At 44.7% G+C, this 26,531-nt stretch overlaps 1 protein-coding gene and 2 long non-coding RNA genes across 17 annotated transcripts in view; 2 read left to right on the top strand and 1 right to left on the bottom strand.

The window, feature by feature from the left end:
- Positions 1-26,531, top strand: part of LOC309667525 — a 616,044-nt gene that overhangs the window by 300,733 nt on the left and 288,780 nt on the right. The window lies entirely within an intron of this gene.
- LOC309667519 overlaps positions 1-26,531 on the top strand; it is a 373,680-nt gene that overhangs the window by 157,749 nt on the left and 189,400 nt on the right. The gene's annotated exons all lie outside the window — the stretch shown is intronic.
- TEAD1 (TEA domain transcription factor 1) overlaps positions 1-26,531 on the bottom strand; it is a 265,515-nt gene that overhangs the window by 175,800 nt on the left and 63,184 nt on the right. For 11 of the 15 annotated variants that reach the window (XM_082476019.1, XM_082476021.1, XM_082476018.1 and 8 more), the window contains one exon: positions 4,385-4,640. In XM_082476019.1, coding sequence (XP_082332145.1) covers positions 4,385-4,640 — 256 coding nt within the window. Of the gene's footprint in view, positions 1-4,384; positions 4,641-13,718; positions 13,803-20,070; positions 20,253-25,664; positions 25,815-26,531 lie in introns of those variants that run through there. The other 4 variants (XM_082476017.1, XM_082476030.1, XM_082476022.1 and 1 more) reach the window with 4 other exon arrangements.

Below are 26,531 nucleotides of genomic sequence, written 5' to 3'. Positions count from 1 at the left end.
CAGCATTGGGCCAGGTGCCCTGGACATTGGTGGCCAAGAACAGGCTTCAAAAGGCTAAGTGGAAGGTGAACCTCTTCAAAGGGGTCTCAGACTTCCCAGAAAGCTCTGGCACACAGCCCTAACCTCAGGTCAGTGCTTCCTGCAAATGAACTTGTGATGGCTCCATGAGGGCAGGGACTGTCTGTCTGGCTCGCTGCTGTATCCCTGACAACCCCTAGTACGGGGCTGGAATACAGGCGGTACTCTCAATGCTGACTTGCTGAAATCACTTATAATGACCTCCAGCAAGGAAGGAATGAAAGCACAGTGGAAAGAGTCCGGGGTTGGGAGTCAGACAGAGCTGGTTTTGAAAGCATCCAGCTATACCATTTATACTGGTCATGCACAAGCCACTTTGTCCCTTTTAGACTCAGCTTCCTCATCTATAAAGTGGGAATCACAATACCCACCTCAAAATGTTGTTGTGAGCATGAGACGGAAGTTTTATGCAAAGCCTTTAACGCAGCTATTGGCAGACAGCACTTCTTTATTTTCACTTCAGAAACACTGATTAACTCTCACTGTATGCCAGACACTGTTCAAACGTGGTAGGGGGATCCCAAACCACAACAAGTTCATTTCATTCTTAAAACAATCCTGTGAAGGAAGATCTATCTAAATCTCTCTTGCAGTTGAAGAAATGGAGGCACAGAGAGGAAAAGCAACTTGCCCGGGGTCTGATGTCTAGAAGAGGTAGGGCCAAGCTTCATATCAATTCCAAAGTTCAAAATTTAAGGTGCTACACTGCGTGTCTCTGAGGCAAGCAGCCAGTGAATGTTAGCTCCGGTCCCTAACTTGATTATGAGAGATGTTTGACCACACTGCCTGACTAGGGTTTTCAAGTGCAACAGAAAACACATCCAGACATTCCCATGATTCACTGTTTTGTTCTGTCTTGTTTTAAGCTGTGACCTGCTCCTGTGAAATTCAATTCCAGACAACTCTGCTGATCAAGAACATCTCTGCCATCTTGTCCTCCTGCTCTCTACTCCACAACTATCTACCAGAGAAAGAGACACACAGCTATGTAAAAATAAGAAAAAGAAAGGAAAAAGAAAACACAGAGAAGAGAGGGAGTGAGCTTGCAACCTCTCAAGAACAGTCAAAGTCTCACCCTCCTTCTAATAATCCCTAAGAACAACTGCTTACCCATACGGTACCGCAGGCAGAAATAATCTGTCCACGTGGAGACCAACCATATAAAGGCTCAGCCTCTCCACAGACCCAGGTAGCATAGGGAAAACTGAGCCATCTTTTCTAACGGCCCAATCCTCAACGTAAAGAGAGCTTTCCATTTTCCCCCTCTGTAAGATTGCATTTGCCCTACTGTCAACCGCGGAGGAGATTTCATTACCAAAATAAATCAGCACTGCACTTGACCTTGCTTCTCCAAAGGCTCAGGATTAGTGACATCACAATACTCTACAGATGCTCAGAAATACCAGAATAACCCCCTCAAGACAAAAACACTTGGTATTTCACTAGAAGGTATTAAATTATTTTGATTTTACTCCATGGAATCCAAAATGCTTTCAATGTTTTCATTTCCAAAATGCTTAAGAGAAAAAGCATGCTCTTAGGACCTTCAGAAACCTCGACTCCTGGTCTGGTTTGTGTCCTGATTCACGTGTGGTAAGATGGGGAACAGGCCGGAAGCCAAGGAACAGTAGCTCTGGTCCCACACTGCTCACATGACTCAATTCCCGAGTGGCTGGGGCCTCACTGTGGAGGCTCCCAAATCAACCTTCTCTCGCCCTCAAAGTTACAGGCAGGTCCCATGCAGCTCTCAGGCACCTGGGCTAGCTTCTCTGAAGGGATCCAGTCTCCATTTCCCATAGCCCTGATAACCACCATGTTTCCCTTCCAAAGCAACAGTAGAAGCAAAGCTCCTCCACGCTGGCCAAAGAGAGGGAGTTGAAGGGGATGTTTTCTCCCCAAGGCAGTGGCCTAGACATGGGGGTGGCATCAGGGCCACTGCAGCAAATCCATCTCTTGCACCCCTAACCAGGACACATGACCTTGCAGTTGTAATTCCTAATGCTACTCGCTCAAAATGACTGCCCAATTTTAAATCAGGTTGGTCACCAACACAGTCAATAAATGTAACGTGGATTTCAGGAAAAAGAGAATCCATGCGTCAAGAACACACGCTCTCAGGAAGCACTCAGAATCTGATTACTTTCAGTATTAAAGACATGCTCCACAACTAGCGCCACATTTGTCAACAGACTGATCACACTTACTGAAGTACAAGTCACAAAATCCAGCATCATACAATATACACGCCCCAAGGACCACGGATATCATCTACTTTACCCTCATTTTGTACAGGGGAGAAAACTCAGACACAGACCAAGGGTAGGATTGTTCAAGTTCACTGTGGGTAGATGGCTCAAATCCAAAGCTTCTCACAATTCTTTTTCCTAGTCTGCTGCCTTTGACCCCCAATTACCAACAAGAGTTCTTTCACAAATTATTTTCACAAAAAAATTAGTTCAATCTACCATGGCTGCCACCTAAAAAGGAAAATCAGTGGAAAAAAACAAAACAAAACTGGAGTTGAAAAGAATAACTCTGGCTTTGAATTATGTTCTTATTCCGAGCCCAAAAACCTGCTTCCTAAAGGGACAGCTCCTTTCCCAGTATTCCCAGTGAGAAATGAAAGGCAGTAGTTCTTCCCAACCAGCATGTCCAACACTAGGCCAGTATTTTAGATTAAAACAATTTCTGGGTAAACAAATGGGTGTTGGTACAAGGTAGAATGGCCCGAAGCCACCTTCACTACTCCTAGTAAAATCAGCTTCAAAGAAGGCTCAAAGATTAAAGTGCTTTTCTCTGCCTTTAAAATGGGGAAGTTGTATTTTTAGGTATGAAAACAAGACCCTGAAAGCAAATAGCCAGGCTGAGGAAGGGTAGCCCAGGAAAGATACAAGCACACAGAAAATCGAAGGCCCTGAAACTTTCTACCCACAGCAGCTGAGATGTTTCATCCTGAGTCCATTTCACCAGACACGAAGAAGCTTCTTTGGCTACAAAGGATCACATGAGAACATAAAACAAATACTGAAGGTTTACGTTCTCTTTCTCTCCTGTGTGTGTGACACCAACTGGCCAAGAGAGAGAGACTCTAATGCTGCAGAAAGCAAAATTTTCCTTGTTTCCATTACATCATCCAAATTGGAGAGGGGTAGGGCAGGGTGGGGGGCACAGCTGGTGGCAGCTGCACCACCATCTGCTTTCTCCTCAGCAGTGGGTGCTAGTTTGAGCTGCAGCCTCCTACGGCTCCTGATAGAGGAGGTGCGGTATTAAAGGTACAACACCCTATTATGGAAAAGCTTTCAAATTATTTAGAAATAAATCACTCCCATGATAAGTTAACAACCTCCGGTAGGCTGCTGAGCCGGTTCTCTTTGAGTTTAGGTTATTTGTTTGCATCTCTTTAGACTCAGCCACAGTGCAAACTGTCAACTTAACGTGCCCAATTAGACAAGCAGAATGTATGTGCAACCACCTGCCATCTGCTTCCCAAAAGGTAAGCAGGCAGAAAGTACAGGTCAGCAGCTGGAAGCCTTTACAGCAGGTGCAGGGAAGGTCCAAACCCAGTGTGCAAGCCCCGGACTAGTGGATGGGTGCTTGCTGCCACCTTTGGCATTCCCAGCCATCCGGTCAACTGGTCTCATCCTCTTGGGTGCTCTTGGAGTTTTGAATGCACTGTGAGGGGTCCCCATGTGGAAAGGGAGACTGGTCAGAGTAGCCTGGGGGTCAGTGCCTTGTCTGGCCATTCAACTGCAAATTGGCAACAATGCAGCAAACTGGTGGTTCAAAGGTCTGATCAAGTCCCTGGGCATGTTTTATATGGCCTATACAGGGTTGTGTTTAAAAAAAAAAAAAAAAAAAAGTGCTGGCTTTTAAACATGAGTACATTTCACATATAAACATCTGTCTTGCTAGATCTGGCAGCACGAGGCCCCATTTCTACGGAGCTCCAGTCAGTTATCTGGAGCTAAGCAGCAGCACTTCCTTTTGATGGGGCGTGCATTCAGAAGAATTAGTCCCCACGTTTGGTGTCTGCATATGCCACTGCAACTACCTCTGTTCCTAGCTGGTCCTCGAGAGCTTTTGATATGAAGAAGAAGAAGAAGAAACTCCAGGAAATGATTTCCCAGTGGTCCTTTACTGACTCTCCTCTTCAGTTGAGATTCAGTCCCTTGGATGGCCAACTAAAATTGTGCAAAGATCATTCAACCCAATACAAGGAACGGATCTCAGCAGAAGGCTAGCTACGTTGACTCCTTACCACAAAAGCAGGTTGCAGCATTTCAAAGGAGCATTTCAAATCACTTACCATACATCTTGCCTTCATCTGATAAGATGATTTTCCTCCTCCCACATGGTGGATAGATAGCCAAGGCTTCCTGAAAGCTCTGCTCAATATCGGGGCTCCAGACCCCTTCTGCATCATTGTCAATGGGCTTATCTGCAGAGTCACTCATCCTTTCCATGTTTTCGGCAGGGCTCTCACTGCCGCTCCAGCTGCTGGGCTCAATTTTGGCGGTTGGATTTTCCAAGCCGAAGCCTGGAGTCTTTTCAAGAAAATAAACCTAAGAGAGAAATCAAAAGATAGTATGGTAAGGACACGGTAACCATCAACATACTGCTCTTGCTGGTTCTACTGCATACTTTTCAGTCACCAGCTTTGCTTGGAGAATAACTCTTAGGAGAGAATATGGAATTTTGAGATCCAAGTGTCTTTTGTTCCTATGTATCACGTTAGGAACAGAAATAAAACAGCAGGCAGAAGCTGGATAATCTTCACAGATGACAGGAAATTTTCATCTGAGAATAGTACTCACTCTGAATTGCAAGTTCACAATGAATCATGCAAAATTTGCTAAGTACCTACTATCTACCAGGAGCACTTTGCTCGATGATAATCAAATCTCCAGAGCAGAACAAGTTGTTTAAAAGAAAATAAAGTAAAACAAAAGGCGTCTACCTCACTGTGGCAATTAGCACGATAACTCTAAAATGTCAAACCATCCCAGAATTTGTCACTGGGATCGCCAAGATGCAAGGTGGCGGCAGAATGGCAGACAGAAGGAGGGAGATTATTTTATCACAAATACTCATTCTACAAACAGCAATGCCAGCAGACCTGGACCTGCTATTCTATAACATTTATCCGCAGGGCTTTTTACACTGTACGAGTCAGGTCACTTTGCCACTCTCAGCTTCTAGATTGTAACCCTGAAGCTGGAACCAAGTTGTCCCCAATTCCTGCCTTCCCTGCAACAACTACAAGTGGCCAGCACATCTGCAGAAATGTTTCACACCCACATGAGGCACTTCATCTGGTAGCCTCCTTGGAATTCCTGATCACAGGAAAACTGTGGGGGAGGCTTTCGTTTATTTTTCTGTAGCACTGAAGATTACAGAACCAAAAGAAATCTTTCTCAAAGATTTATTCCCCTTAAATTATGCATGTAACCTATGGTCATAAAGGGATAAGCATTCCAAACAAATGTCAAACTGGCACAAACACCAATGTGAAAATGATCTAATCCAGTACCCCTTGCTGTCTGCACACTAACATATCAATATGCCTGTGTTGAAAAGGCATCAGATCATTCATTCAAAGCCTTCCCCAAAAAGGGGATAAGAATTCCTCCTGGGGATTGATCGGAAGAGGGGAGGCGCAGGGCCTGAGTAGGGAGAGCTTAGTGCGACCACCATTCCACCCCCTTCCGCCACCTCAAGTCCATGCAACATTACAACAGAGGCGGCCAGGAGGGAAGCAGATGCGGGCAGCCCTACTAGGTACCAGGCACTGCTCTGTATCCCAGGGCAGTCACCTCTGAGAGCCAGCACCTCTGAGAGCCAGCCCTTTCCTTCTCTCTCCCAACTGAACCCCTTTCCCCTGCCTTCCCCCACTGTGTATATCTACAGATCCCAGGTGCAGAAAGTCTGAGGCAAAGGAACATTACACAATAAATGGTATAACCAACGGGTGCTTTTGGCTTCGTATCCTGACAGCTTTTTAGATTTGGCAGCACCTGGATAAAGGAAACCCTCAGGTTATCTGCCTTTGAACGCTGCCACTGATCCATCTTTCAAAGAACTTGTCAGCAAAATATTTACTACTTCTTACCAACACATGTACACTGACACAGGACTTTAAAAACTGCCAAATGTTAAAGATATAAATTATGCCACAAGAAAGGGTTTTGTGACTGACCCCCAGATGAACTCTACAATGCCTGCAGTGTGGGACTTTGAATTCTCAAATTATTACATTTTTTTCTTGGTTGGGATCTAAGAGTCTTATAAAATCCAAGCTGAACTGCACGCTACCCTAGAGTCTAGCTCCAAAGAGGTTTATTAGAGAAATTATAAGAATACGTGTGAACTCTTTGAGTAGTGACTAGCCCGTTCACCTTCTCCCTCTCCACCTTACCCCAAAACTAAACAAAACAAAACAAACAAAACCAGACACATACAAAAACACAGGCCAATTTCTCAGCTCCAGGCAGCTCACAGCAGTAAGACTTCACTCCAGAGAGCCACATTTTAAGATTAAACTGTGTCCAGCGCTCAACCACTATGGTAGAGGGATGGAATCCAGGGGACCAGGGGAACTTTGACTAAAAAGAACATTACCATATAACTGAAAGCCTCAGAGTCTCCAGACCAAAACACAACACCCCTAATTCAATAGCTGAGGTCCCCTCTGACACATGTCATTAACTGGTCATTCAGTCTCTGCATGAACATCACCAATAACAACAACAAAGAACCCACTACCTTCCCAGTATCACCTTCTTTGTACTAACATGTTGAAATTCTTCCATCTATTAGGCTAAAACCCATCTCCTGGTTAACTTCTAACCATTCAGCCTTGAGGTCTATCCATGCCTTGGGGAAGCAAATCTCCCCCAAGACACCCATTTAGGTATGACCAGAGCAGCCCCCAGTCTCCTGACCGTGTTCCAGACGAGACACAATTCACATCATCCCTCTTGCCCAGCCCAGTTTGTCCACAACCTTCAATAAATGACACTCAGAGGTGGACTTAGGATCCGTAAAACTTCTAAGCTCCCACCCTCCAAGTGCTGTTCCTGAATCCCGACTCTTGATCAATTGGGTTAGGAGCTAAAATCAGGAATTTATATCTATTCTATTAAATTCCATTATTTTTAGCCTTTAGCCAGTGGCTCAAAACTGGTAAGATCTTTCTGAATCATACCTGCCAAGCTTAATGTCCTCAGACACCAAACAACTTCTGAAGGTGTTACACTCAGGGAGGGTGTTAGACCTGTTTTGTAGACGTTCCAAAGAAGATTATGGCTCAACATAAGGAAAAATTTCCTGTTAGTTCAACAAGTGGTAGATGGCCTTATAAGACAGGCAGCAGAGTATTACAGACAACCCCTTCAAGTTACCTCTAAAGCTAAGGGTCACAACTCCTTGGTTGTTGGGGAATGCAATATTAACTAACATCAACTGATCCATCATCCACTTAGGAAGCACAGGCGCTGCTCTAAATGCTCACATGTTTTTATTCATTTATTGCAAAGGGAAGAAGAACTCCATGTCCAGGCTCTTGCACTGGGTGAACTGGAGCTCAGCAGGATGGCATTACCTACTCTGGACAAGGGCCAGGACACAGCCCCAGAAGCTACCAGATACATAATCCACAGACTTCTACAGGCCCTTGGTTTTACAACCCAATTTAAGATGAGGCCCTGTATGGGCAGAGTTTCCAATCACAAGACTAGGAGTGGCTGAGAAAAGCTCCCCGTACTGGATACCAAATTCCATCCCTCAGTTCCCTTCCAGCCCAGCTCAAAATCCACCTCATCCTGGAAACCATCCTTGTATCTAGTGGCTCTGAGACAATCAGCCACACATTAGGAGCATCCTAAAAACGTGTGGAATTAGTTAACTACCACCCATTCTACCTGGCTTCTGAATGTAAAATAACAAGCACCTGCTTATTACCAACAATAAGATCTAATCAAGTGATATACGCATAGAGTATCTGTGCCTGCAGAGTTGATGTCCTCACCTCCTCATACATCCTTTGAGCAAGGGAGCCAACTTTCACTTACTTCAGTAAATGAAGAACGTAGTATTGTGGGGCAAGGGGGGTGGTGGGGGTGGGGGGCGGGTATGGTATTAAGATTCAAACTGATCTGGATTCCAAACCTGTCTCACCCATTAGCCACGCAGCCCAGACTAAATTAGGTAATCTCTAGAGGCTCAGGTTTTAATTTATAAAATGAAAATAATAAATTAAATGCAATCCCAGTGCAGCAAAATCATTAAGTAGTGGAGGGACTCTACCCCATGGAGTTTCCATAAAGATTTAGTGAGATAATGAATGAAGGTGCTCTATCATCTGAAAAACCATGAACAGATGACGTTTTCAAGTCCATCATCTCTAGACAGTGGTATGGACCTTGTGATGACCAAACACCTACTGATAATGGGATGGTAAAGAAATGAAGGAGCTTCCCTAATGGTTCCCCTTGGGAAATAAGTTTAAAGGATCCTCTTCCTTAAGGTCTTCAGATATCTAAATGGAAAATTTAAATTGGTAACAAACGCCTGCACTTATAATGCACACGATCAATAGTTTTCATATTCTTCTGGGAAGTTTCGTTGAAGGGAATAACCCTAAATCTAAACGAATGCCTAAAACAAAAGAGAGAAGGGAAAATGTTGTTGGTTGAAAATGTACTATATATCATGTAGCCCCCATGTGCCTCAGTTTCCATCATTAACACTTTTCTAAAACCTCCTTTTTTCCTGAAACTCTTCCCAGCCACGCTGGAATAAACTCCAAAAAGAAATGTTACCAGTGACCCAAACATTCCTGCTAATAGCCAACTCCCTAAATGAATCATTCTTTCAGGATTACCCATTTACATTTCAAGACAGGTAACATGAGCACACTGGAATGACATCTTATATGATGAACATCATACATATATGTATGTGTGTGTGTGTATATACACACACACACACACACACACATACATATATATAGTATTCAACCAGCACATATTTTGATTTAAAAGTCTAGGGGAAGAAGGAGGTTATTAGATGGTCAATGCAGGTGCTTCTGACACCAACTCTATCCAAGGGACGTATGCACAAGGGGTAAGACACAGGACACAGGAAGCGCTGCTCCCTTCATCTTAATTCCTGTGGGTCTCTCACAATGTAAGCATCTCACCCACTTAGTGGTGATTTAAGAGCTCTTAAATAAAAGGATTAGTTTTAACTAACCCTCATGATTAGGGAAATGTCACTGAACGTGAGGATCTAAAAAAAAAATCCATAAAGCTTATTTTAGCCAATATCTTCATACTCTGTGAGGCAACGAGAAAAGAGGCGGACTGGAAGTTAGGACTCTGCCTCTACCCAAGTAACCCTGGACCACACAGTATCCGCCATGTGCCTCAGTTTCCACCGTTAACACGGAAGGAAACCAACTTCATCATTCATCGCCTGTGTTTCCAAAGACTACCTAATAAGAGAACTTAGACTAAGTTGGTTTGTTATCACTCCCTCCATCCACATCCCAATGTCCTTGAGGGCAAGGACTACTACAGTCACCATAGGTATCCCCTGTGCTAGCACAGTACTTGGCATAATAAATATTCAAAGAAAGAAAAAATGAACCGACAACCAAATGATGTGAACTGAACATTCTTTGATAACAAGATGACTGAACTTATCACCCAAGCTTTCCATGAGAAGGGTCAGAGTTTCAGCTCCTTTCCCATTCCTCACCCTGACTCTGGCCAAGGTTCTAATGAATAATAAGAGCCCCAAAGGAAATCAGCAAATCAGGAAGATGTTAAGAGGACAGACTTATGCCAAGCACAGTTTGGATAACCAAGAGTTAGCTGTCTGATTCAACTTCTTATTAATCACGATTACAGACAACCAAGAGCCCTTTGTGTTAAAGGGACAAATATGGTTTGGGTCTTCTAGGACAGGGGTCCCCAACCCCCAGGCCGCATACCAGGACCAGTCCACAGCCTGTTAGGAACCGGGCCGCACAGCAGGAGGTGAGCAGCAGGCAAGAGAACAAAGCTTCATCTGCCGCTCCCCATCGCTCACATTACCACCTGAACCATCACCGCCCCACACCCCGCCCCACACCCCGGTCCGTGGAAAAACTGTCTTCCGCGAAACCGGTCCCTGATGCCGAAAAGGTTGGGGACTGCTGACCTACAGGATCGTATTTAATAACTGCACTGCCCGCACTGGGTATTATTCCTACCTTATGAGGTCCAGAGGCCTAAATAAGTTGACCGAAGTCATATATGCTTAATAGTCGTTGCTCCAGATAGAATGCACATTCCATGGGAATACCGGACTCAAACTACATCCTCACTAGACAGCGAGCTGGAGGCTGGATTCCAAAGGGAGAGAAGGTAGGCAGTGCTGAATTCTCAGCTCTGTCCACAACTGACACCATGCAGCACAGTCTAATTAATTCCTAATGAATAGTTATGATACTGACTCACCTCCCTGGGTACTTGGGAGGAATGTCAGACACTAATGACGGTTCATCGCTTTTGCATATGTAAATGGGGAGAGCTGTTATTTTCCTACCATTTCAGACACTAGCCAAACTTGCTAACAAGTGGCCTGAGAAATACAGGTGAGGATCGGCAGCCCGGTTTTGAAGGCAGTCTCCAGAGAGATGGAACGTCTGCCGTGTAGTCAGTATCAGCCAGGGAGCCTTAGCGTCATACACTCCAATTGCCAATAGGTTCCCTCTAATTTCAGCAGGAAGGAGCAGATAATTACTCCTTCTCATTTTCGAAAATCACTTCTATATCAACAGGATCCATCAACAAGCCAATACCTCTTCACCAAGACCCCGATGCTGAGCACCCCATCAGAGGTCTTAGCATTACCCTCCTGGGATTCCCTGATTAATCCTCCACTCCATCAGCTCCAAGTACTTGCCCAGGTGACAGCTCGAGAAAGGCTTTGATTGATTTCATGCTATGCGGTTCTGTATTACCAGCCTTTGAGGGAATCACCTTCCCCATCCCCTTAATGAACGTGTTAGCCATTAAGAACAGAAATTCCTGTCTCTTCCTTTCCTCTTCACCACCACCAGGCAAGCTTAATCACTGCTCTCCTTCATCAGTGGGCTCCTTCAGAAAGACAAGGCCATACACTCAGGTCCAGGCAATCTATGCCATCTGACCATTCCAAGAGAAGACTTGCTATCAAGACAGTGCACCTGTAAGGGGAGCATGAGCTGGATGACATGACCTGTAGCCCAAGTCATGGATCCCTGGAAGGCGGGTTGTTTAACCTTGGGAAACACGTTTCAAAGCCAGAAACAGAAGCTTCTTTAATGCTCTAAGAGGGAAAAAAGAAAAAAATGCCACAAGAGTTAGCAGTAAGTAGCATTTCAAAAGGAAAATTCCTAAGCCCTTTCCCAGGAATAACAGTCAAAGAAAACCCCCCAAACTAACTCCTCCATTCCAAAAGGTCTGCAGAGTGAACACACATTTCAAGTAGACTCACCAATCCTAATGCTTAAACAAAGAAAACAAATACCAGGAAAAGAATACTCCTTAGTCACTAAGTCATGGGTAATGTTACTTTCTTAGTTGGTGAGATTCACCATCAGACTATCATGATGCCTCAGCATTTTAAATGACAATGAGTACAAATTAAAAATCAAAAGTAGACAGTTCATATTTTATTTTACTTTTTAAAAAATTTATTTATTTTTGGCTGTCTTCGTTGCTGCGCGCAGGCTCTCCCCAGTTGCGGCAAGCGGGGCCCACTCTTCGTTGCAGTGCGCAGGCTTCTCATTGCGGTGGCTTCTCTTGTTGCGGAGCACGGGCTCTAGGCGCGCGGGCTTCAGTAGTTGTGGCACTCAGGCGCATAGTTGTGGCTCATGGGCTCTAGAGCGCAGGCTCAGTAGTTGTGGCACACGGGCTTAGTTGCTCCGCGGCATGTGGGATCCTCCCGGACCAGGGCTTGAACCCGTGTCCCCTGCACTGGCAGGCAGATTCCTAACCACTGCGCCACCAGGGAAGCCCCAGTTTTACTTACTTTTTTTATTTTTTATTTTTGGCCACACCGTGCGGCACGTGGGATCTTAGTTCCCCGACCAGGGATCAAAGCTGTGCCCCGTATAGTAGAAGCGCGGAGTCTTAACTACGGGACCACCAGGGATATCCTGACAGTTCATATTTTAAAAGCTACCAACACATCAGATAAACACATATGCTGCGTTTGGTCAGACCCTAAGACAAGCATTTCAAAAGAGTCCATCTCAGCCCCAGGCCAGAAGGAATGCCAAACAAATGGGCCTCATGCAATCAAGGTGCTGTTCCCTAGGTGGCAAGTCTGTAGGTCATGCCTAGGGCGTCATCCTTCTTACAAAAGCTGGTGGAGACTCACTCAATGTTACACAGCTCATTGCCGGCCAACTTAATGATATGTTGGCTCTGGACTGACTCCAAGTCCCAGCAGCTGACCTGCCCGGATGCAGCTCCTTTGGCTGATGTGGAATCCTAATTCTGCTGCATTAGGAGTGGCCTTCTCCACTCTACACAGAGAAACGGTCCTGGCCTGCCTTCTCCAGTTTCTACGATTTAGGATGCTTCTCCCATTCTGGCCATGCCTCCATCTACCCTGGATTATTACATAGCATGCTGGGGGAAAGCAGCAACAGGTAAATCCAGAGCTGACTTCTGCTTGGGTCATAAGCCAATCGACAAGGAAAACTGGAACAAGATGGCATTTGAAAGTGCTGAACTGTGAGGTCCAAGCTCTGCTCAGGGTCTTCAACTGGGTACAGTGGCATTCAAATGCTCTCTAAAGACCCAATGGATCCATGTGACTATCATCAACACCGCATCAGAGAATCCAAAATTTAGGCTCCAACATGCCCAGAAGGAAAAAACTCCTCTTTCCTGCCAACTTAGGGTAACCAAGAACACAATGCACGACGACAAATTTTGTTCCTTTCCATCCTCTCAACCATCAAAAATCATATGTTTACATTTTTGTGTGAGTGTTGGTCTGGCCCATCTTACTTTAAATACCCATTTCTAATGCATCTGATCATAGAGATACTGATCCCATATCATACATGAGTATTTTCTGAGTCCCAACACATGATCATAAAACTCCTTGGGAGCAGAAACAGAGCTTGTGTGACCTCTAGGACCAAGGGCAGTGGCATGTAGCATTAGGACACTGGATAAAAGAGGGACAGACAGAACAGCAGGTAGAACTATCTGTTCCAGTCCCAGAGTGATTCCACAGTTATCTTAGAGAAAGTGTATTCCAGGGGCTCTGGATAAACTGCTTTTATTGAATTATGCTTTTACGTGATACCATCAGCATACCCAGAAACATCCCCTGAATTAGTCACTGGATGTACTCCAAGAAGTTGAGTATGTCCTTCATCACATTACACAGATTGCTCTTTACAAAGGTCCCAATGGAAAGTTCGATAACCAACAAAACACCACGTGTTTTTCACCTCGTGTTCACCCAACTAGCCTTCCTCACTCGCTGCCAAAGAGCACTATAAGCCCCACTGGCAGGCCCCTCAGAGAAAGCATGGTGGTTATATCGTCGGCAAGTTTGGTTTCATTCCCAAACCCACTTTAGGTCCCTACCTCAATCCTCTTCTTTTTCTTCCTTCTTTCCCTGCTTTTTAATTTGTGCTCTTTTACAGCCTTGCAAGCTGCCTTAAATTCATTCTGAAACAGGACAGGGCAGAATCACGAAGGGGAAATGATTTCTGTTTTCTTTTTATTATCTGTTTCAATTCAATATGATAAAAGAGTTATTGAAACCCCCCACCCCATGTCTCCCCACCCATGTGCCAGGCACTAGAGAGAGGAAATAAACATGCTCCCCTCCCTGCCCTCAAGGAGCACCCTTCCAGCAGGGAGACAGAGAAGTAGGTTAATTATCCTTCAAGACTTCAAGCCACTCGCTGGGAAGCCACTCCCGCCATGTTCCTGCAGAAAGCACCTTCGCTCCCCAGGACAAATGAACCCTCTCACTCACTGCACAGGAATGATCTGTCTCTGTGGCTGTCAACCCTGTGGGTTTGTGAGATCTTTAAGGCTTAGGTCCATGCCTTTAGTCATTTTCCTGTCCTTGGCATTTAATGAAGGTCTGGCACACAGTCAATGCTCCCCAAAAATAATGACCCAAAGGGTGCCTAAAATAATGAACCCACGGGTGAATAAATGAATGAACAAGTGCATGAATATAATATGTCAAAAGAGGAATGAACTAAGTGCTGTTGGAGCACAGAAATAGGAGCTGATTCTGTCTCTCAGGTCAACAAGGGCCTCATGGGAGGTGATGCTTAGGCTGGTCTTGAAGTCTGAGTAGGACTTACGGGGCCAATTATGAGAAAGCTCAGGGAGGCCTGTGCAGAGAAGGGTATCTGTGGAGGGGATGTGGCGAAGAAAAGACAAAGCAAGAAAACAAAAGGTAAACTGAGCCAGACCACAAGGGGCCACACACACAGCAACAAAAAGTTTGGGTTGTTTCATTCAAAGGCAACAAGAAAACATCAGCAATATCAGGAGTATGCAAGCAACTCCTAAAGGGGGGTGTGTGTGTTAGTGTATGTGTGTATTTGGGGGAATAAAGGATGAAGAACCGGCAATTTTATAAATTTGGAATCCAAATTGTTTAATCAAAAGCATTTTCAGTGTGGTCCAAGACCAAAAGAATTCTCTAGATAAATTCAAGTGTTACAATGTGGCTCATCGCTTAATCGTTCCAAATTTATAAAGACCTTCTAATGCATGAAAAGACAATGACCGTTTATACAGGTGTGCTTGTTTAAACAGCCTAGAACCACAGGATTCACTCCGCTTGGTGCCCAGTCACTCAGCTCTTCCAATAAATGCTCTCAGACTTGGTCGTGCAGGGTTCCACGTATTTCCCTGGTCCCTCGCTGATAGCGTGGTCATCCTGAACCCAACGTGGGGACTAGACTGCTATGCTTACACAGTGACACATGTGTGCACATGGCCAACGTGCAAATGGCAATGTGAGCAAGTGTATCAACAAACCAAAAATGTATGACACTGCTTGTTCACAAATGTCTACCCGTTCCCAGGGTCACTGATACAACTGAGTCCCCACCTCTCCAATGAGAAACACATCTGCCATTTAATGATGATACAGGGATGGAGCAGCTGCAAAACTGGTCTTACACTGAGAGGGATGCAAATTCAGGGGCCAATTAAAGCCTCACCCTCGCCCCCATCCCTGCCCTCCAAATGGAAAATTGGTCCTTGTTTTATACCCACTGCAACTTCAGCCAGAGAAAGAATCCTGGCAGGAAACTGGCTGAGGCAGAATAAGTATTGTTCTCCTTTAGACAATACACCAGTCATTCAAATTAACAAATATTACTTGAGCACCTACTGTGTGCACAACACCAGCTCTAAGCAGTCCATAAGTGCGTCCGGGCATGTAGTGGGGCAAGAATCCCAGGCAGGCCTTCCCTGGTGGCGCAGTGGTTAAGAATCCGCCTGCCAATTCAGGGGACACGGGTTCGAGCCCTGGTCCGGGAAGATCCCACATGCCGCGGAGCAACTAAGCCCGTGCGCCACAACTACTGAGCCTGTGCTCTAGAGCCCACGAGCCACAACTATGGAGCCCACGTGCCACAACTACTGAAGCCCGAGTGCCTACAGCCCGTGCTACACAACAAAGAGAAGCCACCACAATGAGAAGTCCGCGCACCGCAAGGAACTGTAGCCCCCGCTCGCTGCAACTAGAGAAAGCTCGTGAGCAACAACGAAGACCCAACTCAGCCAAAAATAAAATAAATAAAGTTAAATTATATTAAAAAGAACCCCAGGCAAAGAGAGGCATGGACAGAAAAGCTGAGGCACCCAATTCTGAAATTCAGGCGAAACATCTGCTTCACTTCCGCGAGGCCCAAGGTGCTCTGAAGGAAAGCTGACTCTGGCCATGACACCCACCACCGGACTCCTCCCTCCTCATCCCCAACACGCCCCACCCCAGCAAATGAGGCAGTTGTATCAAGCAAAAAAGGCAAAAGGCCACAGCTTGATTCAATCAATATTTCTACACCTCCCCAGCGCGCGCACACACGCACAAAGGAGGAGTCTCTTTAGAAAAAAAATAATAATAAAGGGGAGAGATATGTATTTCCTTCCAGGATCTCTTCCTCCTGCAGATTCTGCTAACCCTGGTAGAGGAACAAGGAACTCCTCTCTCTCATCAAAATGCATTTCCAATTACAATTACACCATTTCCAATTACACCTATGAACTGCCGCTAAAGCCCTCCCCCTCTCGGACATTCACGGTGTTGATGCCTGCTCAGTCCAAACGACTAATGAGGACTTTACTTACAGGGCGAGACTTGAGAGTCCAAAAGGCCCAAAGACAAAGCAAACAAACCCAAACCCTCACAGACACACACACCTGGCATACCGGGCACTGACACCTTCAAAGTCACTTTTCTGTATTAAGGATCTGTCTCTAAAAGCACCCAAGAAAATCCAAAAAAGATTTTCCAGGCCCTGGGTGAGGGAACCCAATCCCCTCAGCTCCCTCTGAGGGATTCTGCTCCTCAGAGAACCTGGCTGAATCAGCACCCAAAGGAGGGCCATCATCTCAAGCTTCTCCCGTCCCTTTCCACCAAGAATGTCCACTCGGCCCCTCATCTCTCAACTGCATCCCATCCACTCCTCTCCACCCCCACTAACTTTCCTCCCGTCTCACAGGCAGGACCTCTTCACACCTCTCTGAGCTGGGCTGTCCCCTATGTCCCCAAACACCACCACTACCAACAACCTAGTTCTGCCAGGTTCCCGACCCTGGAAGTACATAGATGGCTTCTTAAAAATACAGATCTCAGCCCTGATGCCAGAGGTACTGAATCAGAATCCCCAGCTCATGTATTTTTAGCCAGCTTCTCCTGTGCTATTCTTCAGCCAGAGTTTTCCCAAAATGCAAATATGACTTTTATCCTATGCTCACTTTAAACCTTTCAGCAGAGGCCCACACCCTCCAGGACCTGACTGCGTAACAGGACACCCATGGCCTTGACCACCTGCCCCCAGCCTGCTTCTCAGGCACCTGTGCAGTCCCCCACATTCCAGCCAGAGACCACTCCAAGGTGCCCAGGCACAGCAGGCTGCCTACTTCACCCCCTCAGCCACCTGGGCCCCTCTGCTCAGCTGCTTCTCTCACCAGCAATTCCATCTAACGAATGTCTACTGGTCCTTTCAAGACCAAAGCCACCAACCTCTCCTCTGGGAAGCCTTGGCAGATTCCTCCACTAGGAGAAGTCACTTCCATGTCCTCATAGCACCTCAAGCAAACTTCCAACACCATACTTGGTAGGCTTCACTGTAATTTCTCTTAAGATACTGTTTCCAGCTGATCGGTAAGAAGTCCCTTGGCATTCCTGTGTTTAACATCTCCCACTATCAGATGAATTGTTGGAACTCCAAAAATGTTTGCTAAATGCTTTCCTTTGTGGGCAGCCCTACAATTCCAGGGAGGACACTGTGCATCTGGAGAGTCTATATGGCCAAACAGTTAAAAATATGTGTATATAAAGAGTACGTGAGATTTTAGAATCCCAGAGGTTTTAATTTCGAGTTCTCCACTTGTTAGCTGTGTCTCAGGGTGTTGTGTGTGTGTGCGTGCGTGCGCAGGTACAAAGCAAAGTGAGAATTAACACTACATACCTGTTGAAAGATTAAACGAGATGACCCACGTAAGTACAGATGTCTCAACCCTCGGCAGCCACTATATATGTTACTTAGTCTGTATGCTTACAGGTCAGTGGGTACGTGTGCACACGTCTTAGAACTGTGCCTGACACACTGCAGGTCCTCAAATGATTGCTGAATGAACGTACACGACTATAATTAATACTTACTGCTTACATATCTGTCATTCCTGCTATACTGCAGATTTTCAGAAGACAGGGGCTCTGTCCCATTCATTTCTGTACCTCGTCCCTACCCCAGCTTGATAAAATTGTTCGCTTTAGTTTAACATAAAATATTAATACAATCTTCGTGACTATTAAGAAACTCATCCTTGCTTAAGGAATCACAAAGACAGCCTCAGGCATACTCTAGACCAGACCCACAGAATGAAATGAAAAAAAAGGCAGTAGCTTAAAACCTTCCTCCAGTCTCCAAAACCCCTGACTAGCTGGCCTCTACTGGCCCCCCACCTCAAGGTAGGGCCTGTTGCCTGACAAGCCACAATCCGAGGGCTGAACTGGTGACACACACCCCTCCTCCCCAGTCTGTGGCATCCCCCAGCCCTGCTGCAGCAGCTGCTCTACCTGGGAGATCAGATCGGGAGCCTGCCTTTTCAGCTCACAGCAAGTTCACCCCCCAGGGACCTGGGGGCTGCAATTGCTGGCCAAAGTGTCAGGTTACCACAAAAATAACAGCGGGCCTACACCAGGCAGGCGTGCAGGCCAAGTGCAGGAGGGGAAAGGTGAGAAAGAGAAAACCAGGAGAAGAAAAGCGGACATTGGAGTCTGTGTGGAAGAGGAACTGGGTTTTACAAAATGTACTTTAAATTCATAAGTATACTCCTAACATCACCACTACAGCCCCTGCAATAAGTCATTCATTTAGCATCCAATCCAGAGTAGCTTATATATTATACTTAAGTATGCTGAATGTGCTTTTAAAAACATTATTTTAAGGCAAGAGGGGGATGGGTTTGTTTGGTTTTTTTTTTTAAGTTTGCTTATTTAATACTATTTATAAAAGTCAGACTTGGGTCAATGAAGATTTCAACAAGTATTCCCATTCAACAAATTCCTGATATTACTCGGCTTTAATTTTCTCAAAATTAAATCCAAACATGACAGAGCTAATCAGGCCTAGTGAAGGAGGGACAGACCTTCAAAACAGAAAAGGCCAATAAAAAGCATTTATGTATTTTTTTTCCCTAAAATAAAATCACAGTTCACTCCTGTGCTATCCTCTTGCAGGAACACTGCTGGCTTGATGTGGTCTGACCCAGCCTGGGTACTTCAAACAACGTTAACTTCAATCACTACAGGGAGTTAGCAGGTTATTGGATCTCCATCCATTGTGCTTTCATCTTGGTTTACTCCACACACTATGCCTTTTTAATTGGCTCCTTGCAACTGTTTTATAAGAGAGTAGATAGAGACCCAGCTATTAGGAAAGATGCCCTTCTTCCAGCTGGGCAGGTAAACCCCAGACCAGGCAGTGAACCGGGTGGGTGAAGTTTCCCGTTGCAATCTCTTACATGTGAGAGACGCTGTGAATGCCCTGGCAGGGGAAGACGGCTAACTCTAATAGGCACCTTAGATTCCCAGCCTGAAGGTGTTAAAAGAGAAAGAAGATTAAAAAAAAAAAAAAATCCAAAAGGGGGGAAAAAAAGGATTCTCTGGTTGGTTGGTTGTTTGTTTTTAAGTTAATTTTGATGGAGAAAGGTTCCCCCATGTCATGTTATTTTGCAGTTACTGATTTATGTTTCATGTTAAAATATCAGGGTTACAAGTATTATATGGCACAGCAGTAATCTAAACAGGACTCTATCTATTGCAAACGCTTAAAAAAAGGAGGTACTTAAAATGACAATCTTAGTGGCAGCCAACAGCAGCTAATAGACATGCAGACAGGCAGATTCTGTGTGTTTTATTTTTTAGCTTTTAAGAAATACTAGCTCTCTCCCAATCAAATCAGTAAAAACTTCAGAAAAGGAACGTACTACCAGCAGAGTTTGAGCTCTACAAATTTAGAAGAACACCAAATAAATAGTGAAATGAGAGGCAGTTTCATTCTGCTTTAAAAACAGTCAGAGTCTAGTTCCGGGAAGAGAGGACCTCATCCAGCTAGCTCCTGCTCGGGCGGTCAGAATTCACACAGCTCATGCAGGACACATCACACCGTGCAATTATCAACCAGCATTGATTGCCACTGCTAAAAGATCTTTAATAATCCTGATTTTTTACCATAAAAGCTCTCATTATTATCCCAGCTCTCTTTGCTTGTTCAGCGTGCCTGGTCACTTACAGGAGGAGGAGAAAAACCCAGGGACTCGGCTCATCTTTCCCCAGCCATGTCTTCCAGGGAGTGTTCGTTTCCCCGCAGCGCAATGCCACGCCACTGCACTGGCCGGCACACTGGGTTTAAAATTAGCTGAGACCTGGAGAGCCACGGGTAACCTTCTGACAAGGTTAGCCAGCAGAGCAGAGCACGGCTCAGCGAGGGACATTAATAAGAAGCCAAGGAGAGCCTTTCAACAAGCGCATTAGGGCCTCTTGGAACCCTTGCAGTCTGGAAGCCGGGGGAGCTGGGGCCCCCGCGTCGGGAGGCTGACCTGGGCTCTTATTTTTATTCCAGCAAGTCAGCAGCTTCCTTTACAGGCGATAAACACAACCTCCAAAAGTGTTTCTCCAAGTTTACATTCAATATACTCGGTCGCTGATTATACAAATAAATTTTTAAACTCTAAACTGGATTTAAGGAATATAATATTTATGGAACGCTTCTAATTATAAAGTTAATACCCACAGATGACCAAAAAAGCGGAACATTCAGAAACATACATAGGAGAAAATTACCTTTACCCACAGCCCTCCACCAAACAACAGTCAGTGCTAACAATGCATTTTGATGTATATCCTTGTACTAGTAACATTATTATTATTATTCCCTATAGTCTGGGGTTCTTTTATTGTCCACCTAACATTTTACATTCAGCATTTTCCTGAGTCCTGAAATATCCTTTGTATTCATGAATTTTAAGAGGTATAGTATTCCATGTCATGGATATACCATTATTTGACTATTTCCCCATGGCTGGACATTTAGCTTTTGCCCAGCTTTTCACTGTATGGCAAACATCCTTGTAATGATTTCCTACGGACAAATTCCTAGAGTCCAGGCGCAGGAAGAACTTGAAGCCACTGGTGAAGATTGGGAACCCCATGAAGACAGGGACGGTGCCTGCCACGTGTAGTGTTTTCTAATTAAAGCAATGTGTCTCAGGGCTTTCCAAACAGAGAACCCTAAAGTCTAATGTGACACGTTCCGAGTGCCTACCAAGAGGTCAACAGGGCCAGCACCACAAAGGTCCCCTAAGAGCTGAGATAAAGGAAGGCAAGCAAGGAATGGATCTAACACCTCTGAACACCTGTCAAAGGTGATTCAGAGGCTGCTCCCCCCGCCTCACACTGCCAGCCCCCCATCAGTGCCTCACTTGTACAGCCACCCCGCTTGTTTCAAATACTGAAATACTTCCATACGAACTGGAAAGAGTCAGTGGCCCAAGCCCACTGAACGCCTGTCCCCCTTAGCTCCACCCCTCTTCCAGTGCCCCCAATCTTCTCAGTATCCAACAAGTACATGTAAGTGCCTGGCACACCTGGGGGCCTCCAGTGTCTTCCATTGGGTCCATGTCCACACTGTCTGTTAAAATACCTTAAACACCCCTCTCCGCACATAACCTATAACCCGGGATTTGCTTTTTAAATTTTGTTAATCCTCCCCTCCAACCAGCTCCTCAGAGACCACTACTTAAAATCTTAATCACCAACACATCAGCGCTGTTTCTGAAATTCATTAAATTCCCTAATATTTTATTTTTAAAATTGAAATGGACACTTAATGGGAAGAACTTCCCGAGACACCGGCTGTGGAGGTGGGGTGGGGGGCAGTTTCCACCAAGTTATTCTCTACAGAGCACAGTGAGCTGGGTTAGACAATGACGAACATCACAATCCTAAGAGTCGTGGACCTAGTACGAACACCAGTCACATTGGTTCCCCGAGGGCAAAAGCTATCTGCTTAAATCACATGAGACTTTGAGGAGCTCTCAGATAGTCAATGATAGTCTCAGCAAGCTAAAGCAAGAATACTGAAATGCTGAAGTCTAGGAAAAAGAAGAGTCAGTACAGCCTAACTTATGCCCCGACCACCCTGGTACTGGCTCACTCTATAATACCAAAGCAACATTTGGGGCTGGGCATATGACTATGCACTTGGAAGCATGACCTCTACCGTAGCCCTCCCTTTACTACGCTATTTTCTGCGGAAGAGAACAGGTAACTAATAAGTGGAAGAGAGTTTCGTTTCCTCTAAATGTTTTTGTCCATCCTCTACTGGGGATGCCAGGGCAGGAACACCAGCCAGGAAAGGGAAGAAAGACAAACAAGGGGTCTGTAAAATCAGACTTTGAAAACCAAGAAGGGGTCAACCTGGATGCATTACAGCACTGTCCAGTCCAGCAGCTGGGATCATGGCCCAAGCTGGAATCAGCTCAAAGACAATGCCTATCCAACACCTCCATGACGGAAGAATATACTCCAAACTCCAAGTCACTGTGGGTGCTGCAGCTTCTTTGCCAATTCAGCAAAATTCTAATTAACGGATACAAAAAATATTTTTGATTCTTAAAATCAGATGTAATGGTAAAAGTTTAAGGAAATGCCTTGTAGTAGTAAGTGGAGATAATATTCACAGCTAACATTTATTCAACACTGCTGTGTGTGAGGAACAGGGATCTAGACTCGATTTTTATTATTTTTCTAATCCTCATCACATCTATATTAGGTAGAGATGTAATATTACAATATCCATTATTCAGATAATGAAGCAAATAAGGTTTAGAAACAGTAAGTCTTTTATCCACTGGTCAAACAGAAATTCAAACCCAGATCTATCTCACCTTGAGCCCAAGGTCTGTCTTTGTGAGACAATGAACCTCCCATCGCCGGAGGTAATCAAGGAACAGTTGAGCAGGGAAGCTGTGCAGGGGACTAGAGTGGGCAGAAGAATGTCAAGGAAGGTCCATTCCAACCCCTGATCTATGACACATGAAAACAAATTGCCTACTGTATGCTGGCTCTGTACCAGGTGTGTGTGCATGGGACATGAGGAGTAGAAGAGACCCTGTAAATGAAGTGAGCACACTGTTAGAGCCGAGATAATGGACAGCCGCTCTATTTTTCTGCTCACAATAAAAAGCAGCTGAAAAGCAAGGCCAGTGGAGAGTCCAGACTCTTGGCCACCGTGACCCCAGCAGAGCTGGCACATGGCAAGCACTGGTGTCTCTTTCTCCCTCTCCAGAAATGCAGTGGCACGGATGAGAGCCTCACTACTGCAGGGCAGGGAACGAGTTGTGATCCCTGCACCTGAATTTTTTTTTCAATACAAAGCTTATATTTACAGTGAATTAACTATTCACATTTGTACTGGAAAAAACCATGAACACAACCAGAAAAGGAAATGAATGAACAAGTCACACAGGAGAATAAGCATATGACAAAATACACATGTTCGCTAGGAGGGGGAAAGAATGGCAAATTCAAGCAAGTTTAAGGTGTTATTTTAAATCTCCTAATCAGCAAACCTTAAAAGACAATAAGAACATCTGTAGTGAACATGACACAGGAACTATGCTAGTGATGTTGGGGATGTGAAGATCCAAATGGCTATACTTACGAAGTGCCTCAAAAGGGTGAAATTCTTTGACCTAGTAACCTTAACCCTAGAAATTTATCATAAAGAGAAAATCCCAGGGTAGAAAAAAATAAGGAGCACAAATATCTACATTGCAGAATCATGTATAATACCATGAATAGCAGAATGACTAAGAAAACTACAGTACATGAATGCAAAGGAAAACTGTGCATTCTTTCACAAGAAAAATTTTTAAAAACAGACTGAACCATGAGGGAAAGTTTCTCAAAGAATATTCATTTTAAAAAGCAAAATACAGGGGAATTCCCTGGCTGTCCAGTGGTTAGGACTCCACGCTTCCACTGCAGGAGGCACGGGTTCGATCCCTGGTTGGGGAACTAAGATCCCGCATGCCGCGCAGCACGGCTAAAAAAGTAGATAGACTGGCAGATAGATAGATAGGCCGCAGGCAGAGAGATACATAAATAAATAGCAAAATACAAAATTGTGTATATATATAAAATTACGTGTATATATATATGTAATTACAACTCTAGTTTTATGCATATTTCTACAGAAATAAAGTGAAAATAAAAAGGAAACAGTTACTCTGTTAGGAGGGTGACATTACAGGTTTTTATTTTACACTTTTTTATGTTCCATTGTTTTTGTAATTTTTAAGAAATTATTCCGACTTTCTTTAAGAAAATTTAAGGAAACTCAGGTACAAATTGAGGTATTCAAGCATCTGAATACAAGAAAGCTTAGAGGTCAGACAGTTGTGGATACTTGAATCCTCTTTACCACTAGGATCCACCCAACCAATCTCCAAGGTCTAGCTGCAACCTTCAAATGCAAACACAATGCACAGATTATAGCCTACTTTAGGTAGACCTAAGGACTTAATGTTCCTCTAAACATTTCAGTAGCAATAACAGCTAATACTTACAGAGTGTATATTCTGTACCTGGCCCTATTCTAAGCACTTTATCTGTCAATGCATTTAACTCTCATAACAACACTATGAGAAAAGTACTATCATTATTCCCATTTAGAAACAAGGAAACTAAGACACCGAAAAAGACAGTAAATTTCCCACCTGGCTCATGGATCCTCAAAGCCAGGATCTAAACAGTCTGACTTCAGAGCCTAAATTGATAATTACCCAAATAGACTGCCTGTCTGTATAGCCAAGTCTCCCAGCCACTGCTCTGCTGGTCCTCTTTTCTGAAACGTCCTTCCTCCCCTTAGCCACCTCTAAGGCTGCCACACAGAGGCCACCTCAAGTGCTATCTCTTCAGCAAAGCCTTCCCTGGCTCTCATGCAGATTTGCTGTGTTTCCTCTATCTCATGGAACTTTAAACACACAATTACCGTTTCACTGATACTGCTTAGTAATTGTTTGAGTCTTTCTTCCTCAGAGAATACAAGTTTGGGGTGGGGAGTAGATAGAGGTATTCTTTGTATCTCTAGTCACTAGCCCAATGTCTGGCAGGTAACATGTAATCAAGGAAGGAGGGAGGGAAGATGGATGGATGGGTGGCCAGACAAATGCATGAATAACTTCTCAGTAAAGGGACTAGAGAACTAATTCATGTGTTGGTGGGTGAATATTTCACACATGCTTGGGGTTAAAATAAAATGGGGCCTTGAAAAGTATGCGTCCTCAAAAAAGGAAGGAAAACCACAACAAGGATAAACCTTGAGGACATTATGCTAAGTGAAATAAGTGGGTCACAAAAGGACAAATACGGTATGATTCATTGTATATGAGGTCCCTAGGATAATCACTCTCATTGAGACAGAAAGCAGGATGGTGGTTGCCAGGGGCTGAGGGGAGAAAGGAATGGGGAGTTATTGTTTAACGGGCACAGAGTTTGTTTTCCAAAATGAGGACAGTTCTGGAGATGGATAGTGATAATGGTAGCAAAATAATGTGACTGTACTTAAATGCCACTGAACTTAAAAATGGTTCAAATAGTAAATTTATGTTCTGTACATTTTACCATAATTAAAATTATAGATAAATAGGTAGATAGATAATTAGACAGATAAAACAGGACCACAAAGCAAAGAAGTCAGACCAAGTCAAAGTATACCTAGAGTGCAATCCAAACATAGCCCTCAGTTCTAGAACACTCACCACTGCACATAGATGCTGCATGTATCGTTCCAAGACTCTTCCCCTCTCAGCAAGGATATTACTTCCTCCAGGGAGCCTTCTTGGATACCCAAGTCCAGTCTTGGGGGGCCTGCCACATGCTCCCATAGTACCAGGCCCTTGTACCAGAGCCCGTCAACAGGTCTATCCAGCCGGTGTCAAGCTCCGGGAAGGCTGCACCCTTATCTTGCTTGGATGCGTCCACAGGACCTGACTCAACAAATATCACCTTTAATAAGTACTGAGTCAATTAATTAATTGCTGGGAAAAGGAGAGGCTAGACTACTGCTCTGATTTTCAAAGCTTACACGCAGGGTTGTCTTAAGGAGTGGTTAACAAGGCAAGCTAATACATCGGCCCTCCATATCCCTCGGATATAGAACCCACTGATGTGGAGGGCTGACTGGACTAAGTCATTTTACATAAGGGACTTGAGCATCCACAGATTCTGGTATCTATGGGGGCTCCTGGAACCAACTCCTGCAGATACCAATGGACGACTGTAACTCACAGAAAACCCGAAGATTTTCTAACTTGAAACTGAAAAAAAAAGGGTGGGGGATCTCCAACCACAGAAGATTGCCAGACAGGTTCCCACTGCCCCCTCTACCTCCTCTATTAAACAGAGGGGATGTTCTTTGTGAACAGCTGATTTCCCGAATCTACACCCCTCCCCACCAAAGTTAGAGCTCCACGCCCACCTTCCAATACCCAGGCGGAGACCCAGGTGCCAGGCGCAGCACAGGGGCTTAAACACATCACCTCTTCAAATTCTCTTGAAGTCAAGGGAGTATTTTCCTCTTTGCAGGAACAAAAGTTTAAACTGCAGTTTGGTCAATTTGTCAGGCA

This window comes from Balaenoptera physalus (genome assembly GCF_965194825.1).
Source record: "Balaenoptera physalus genome assembly, chromosome: 10".
NCBI classification, from domain to species: Eukaryota; Metazoa; Chordata; class Mammalia; order Artiodactyla; family Balaenopteridae; genus Balaenoptera; species Balaenoptera physalus.
Note: the sequence above shows the minus strand (reverse complement) of the source record. Positions and strands in the feature narration are given on the sequence as shown.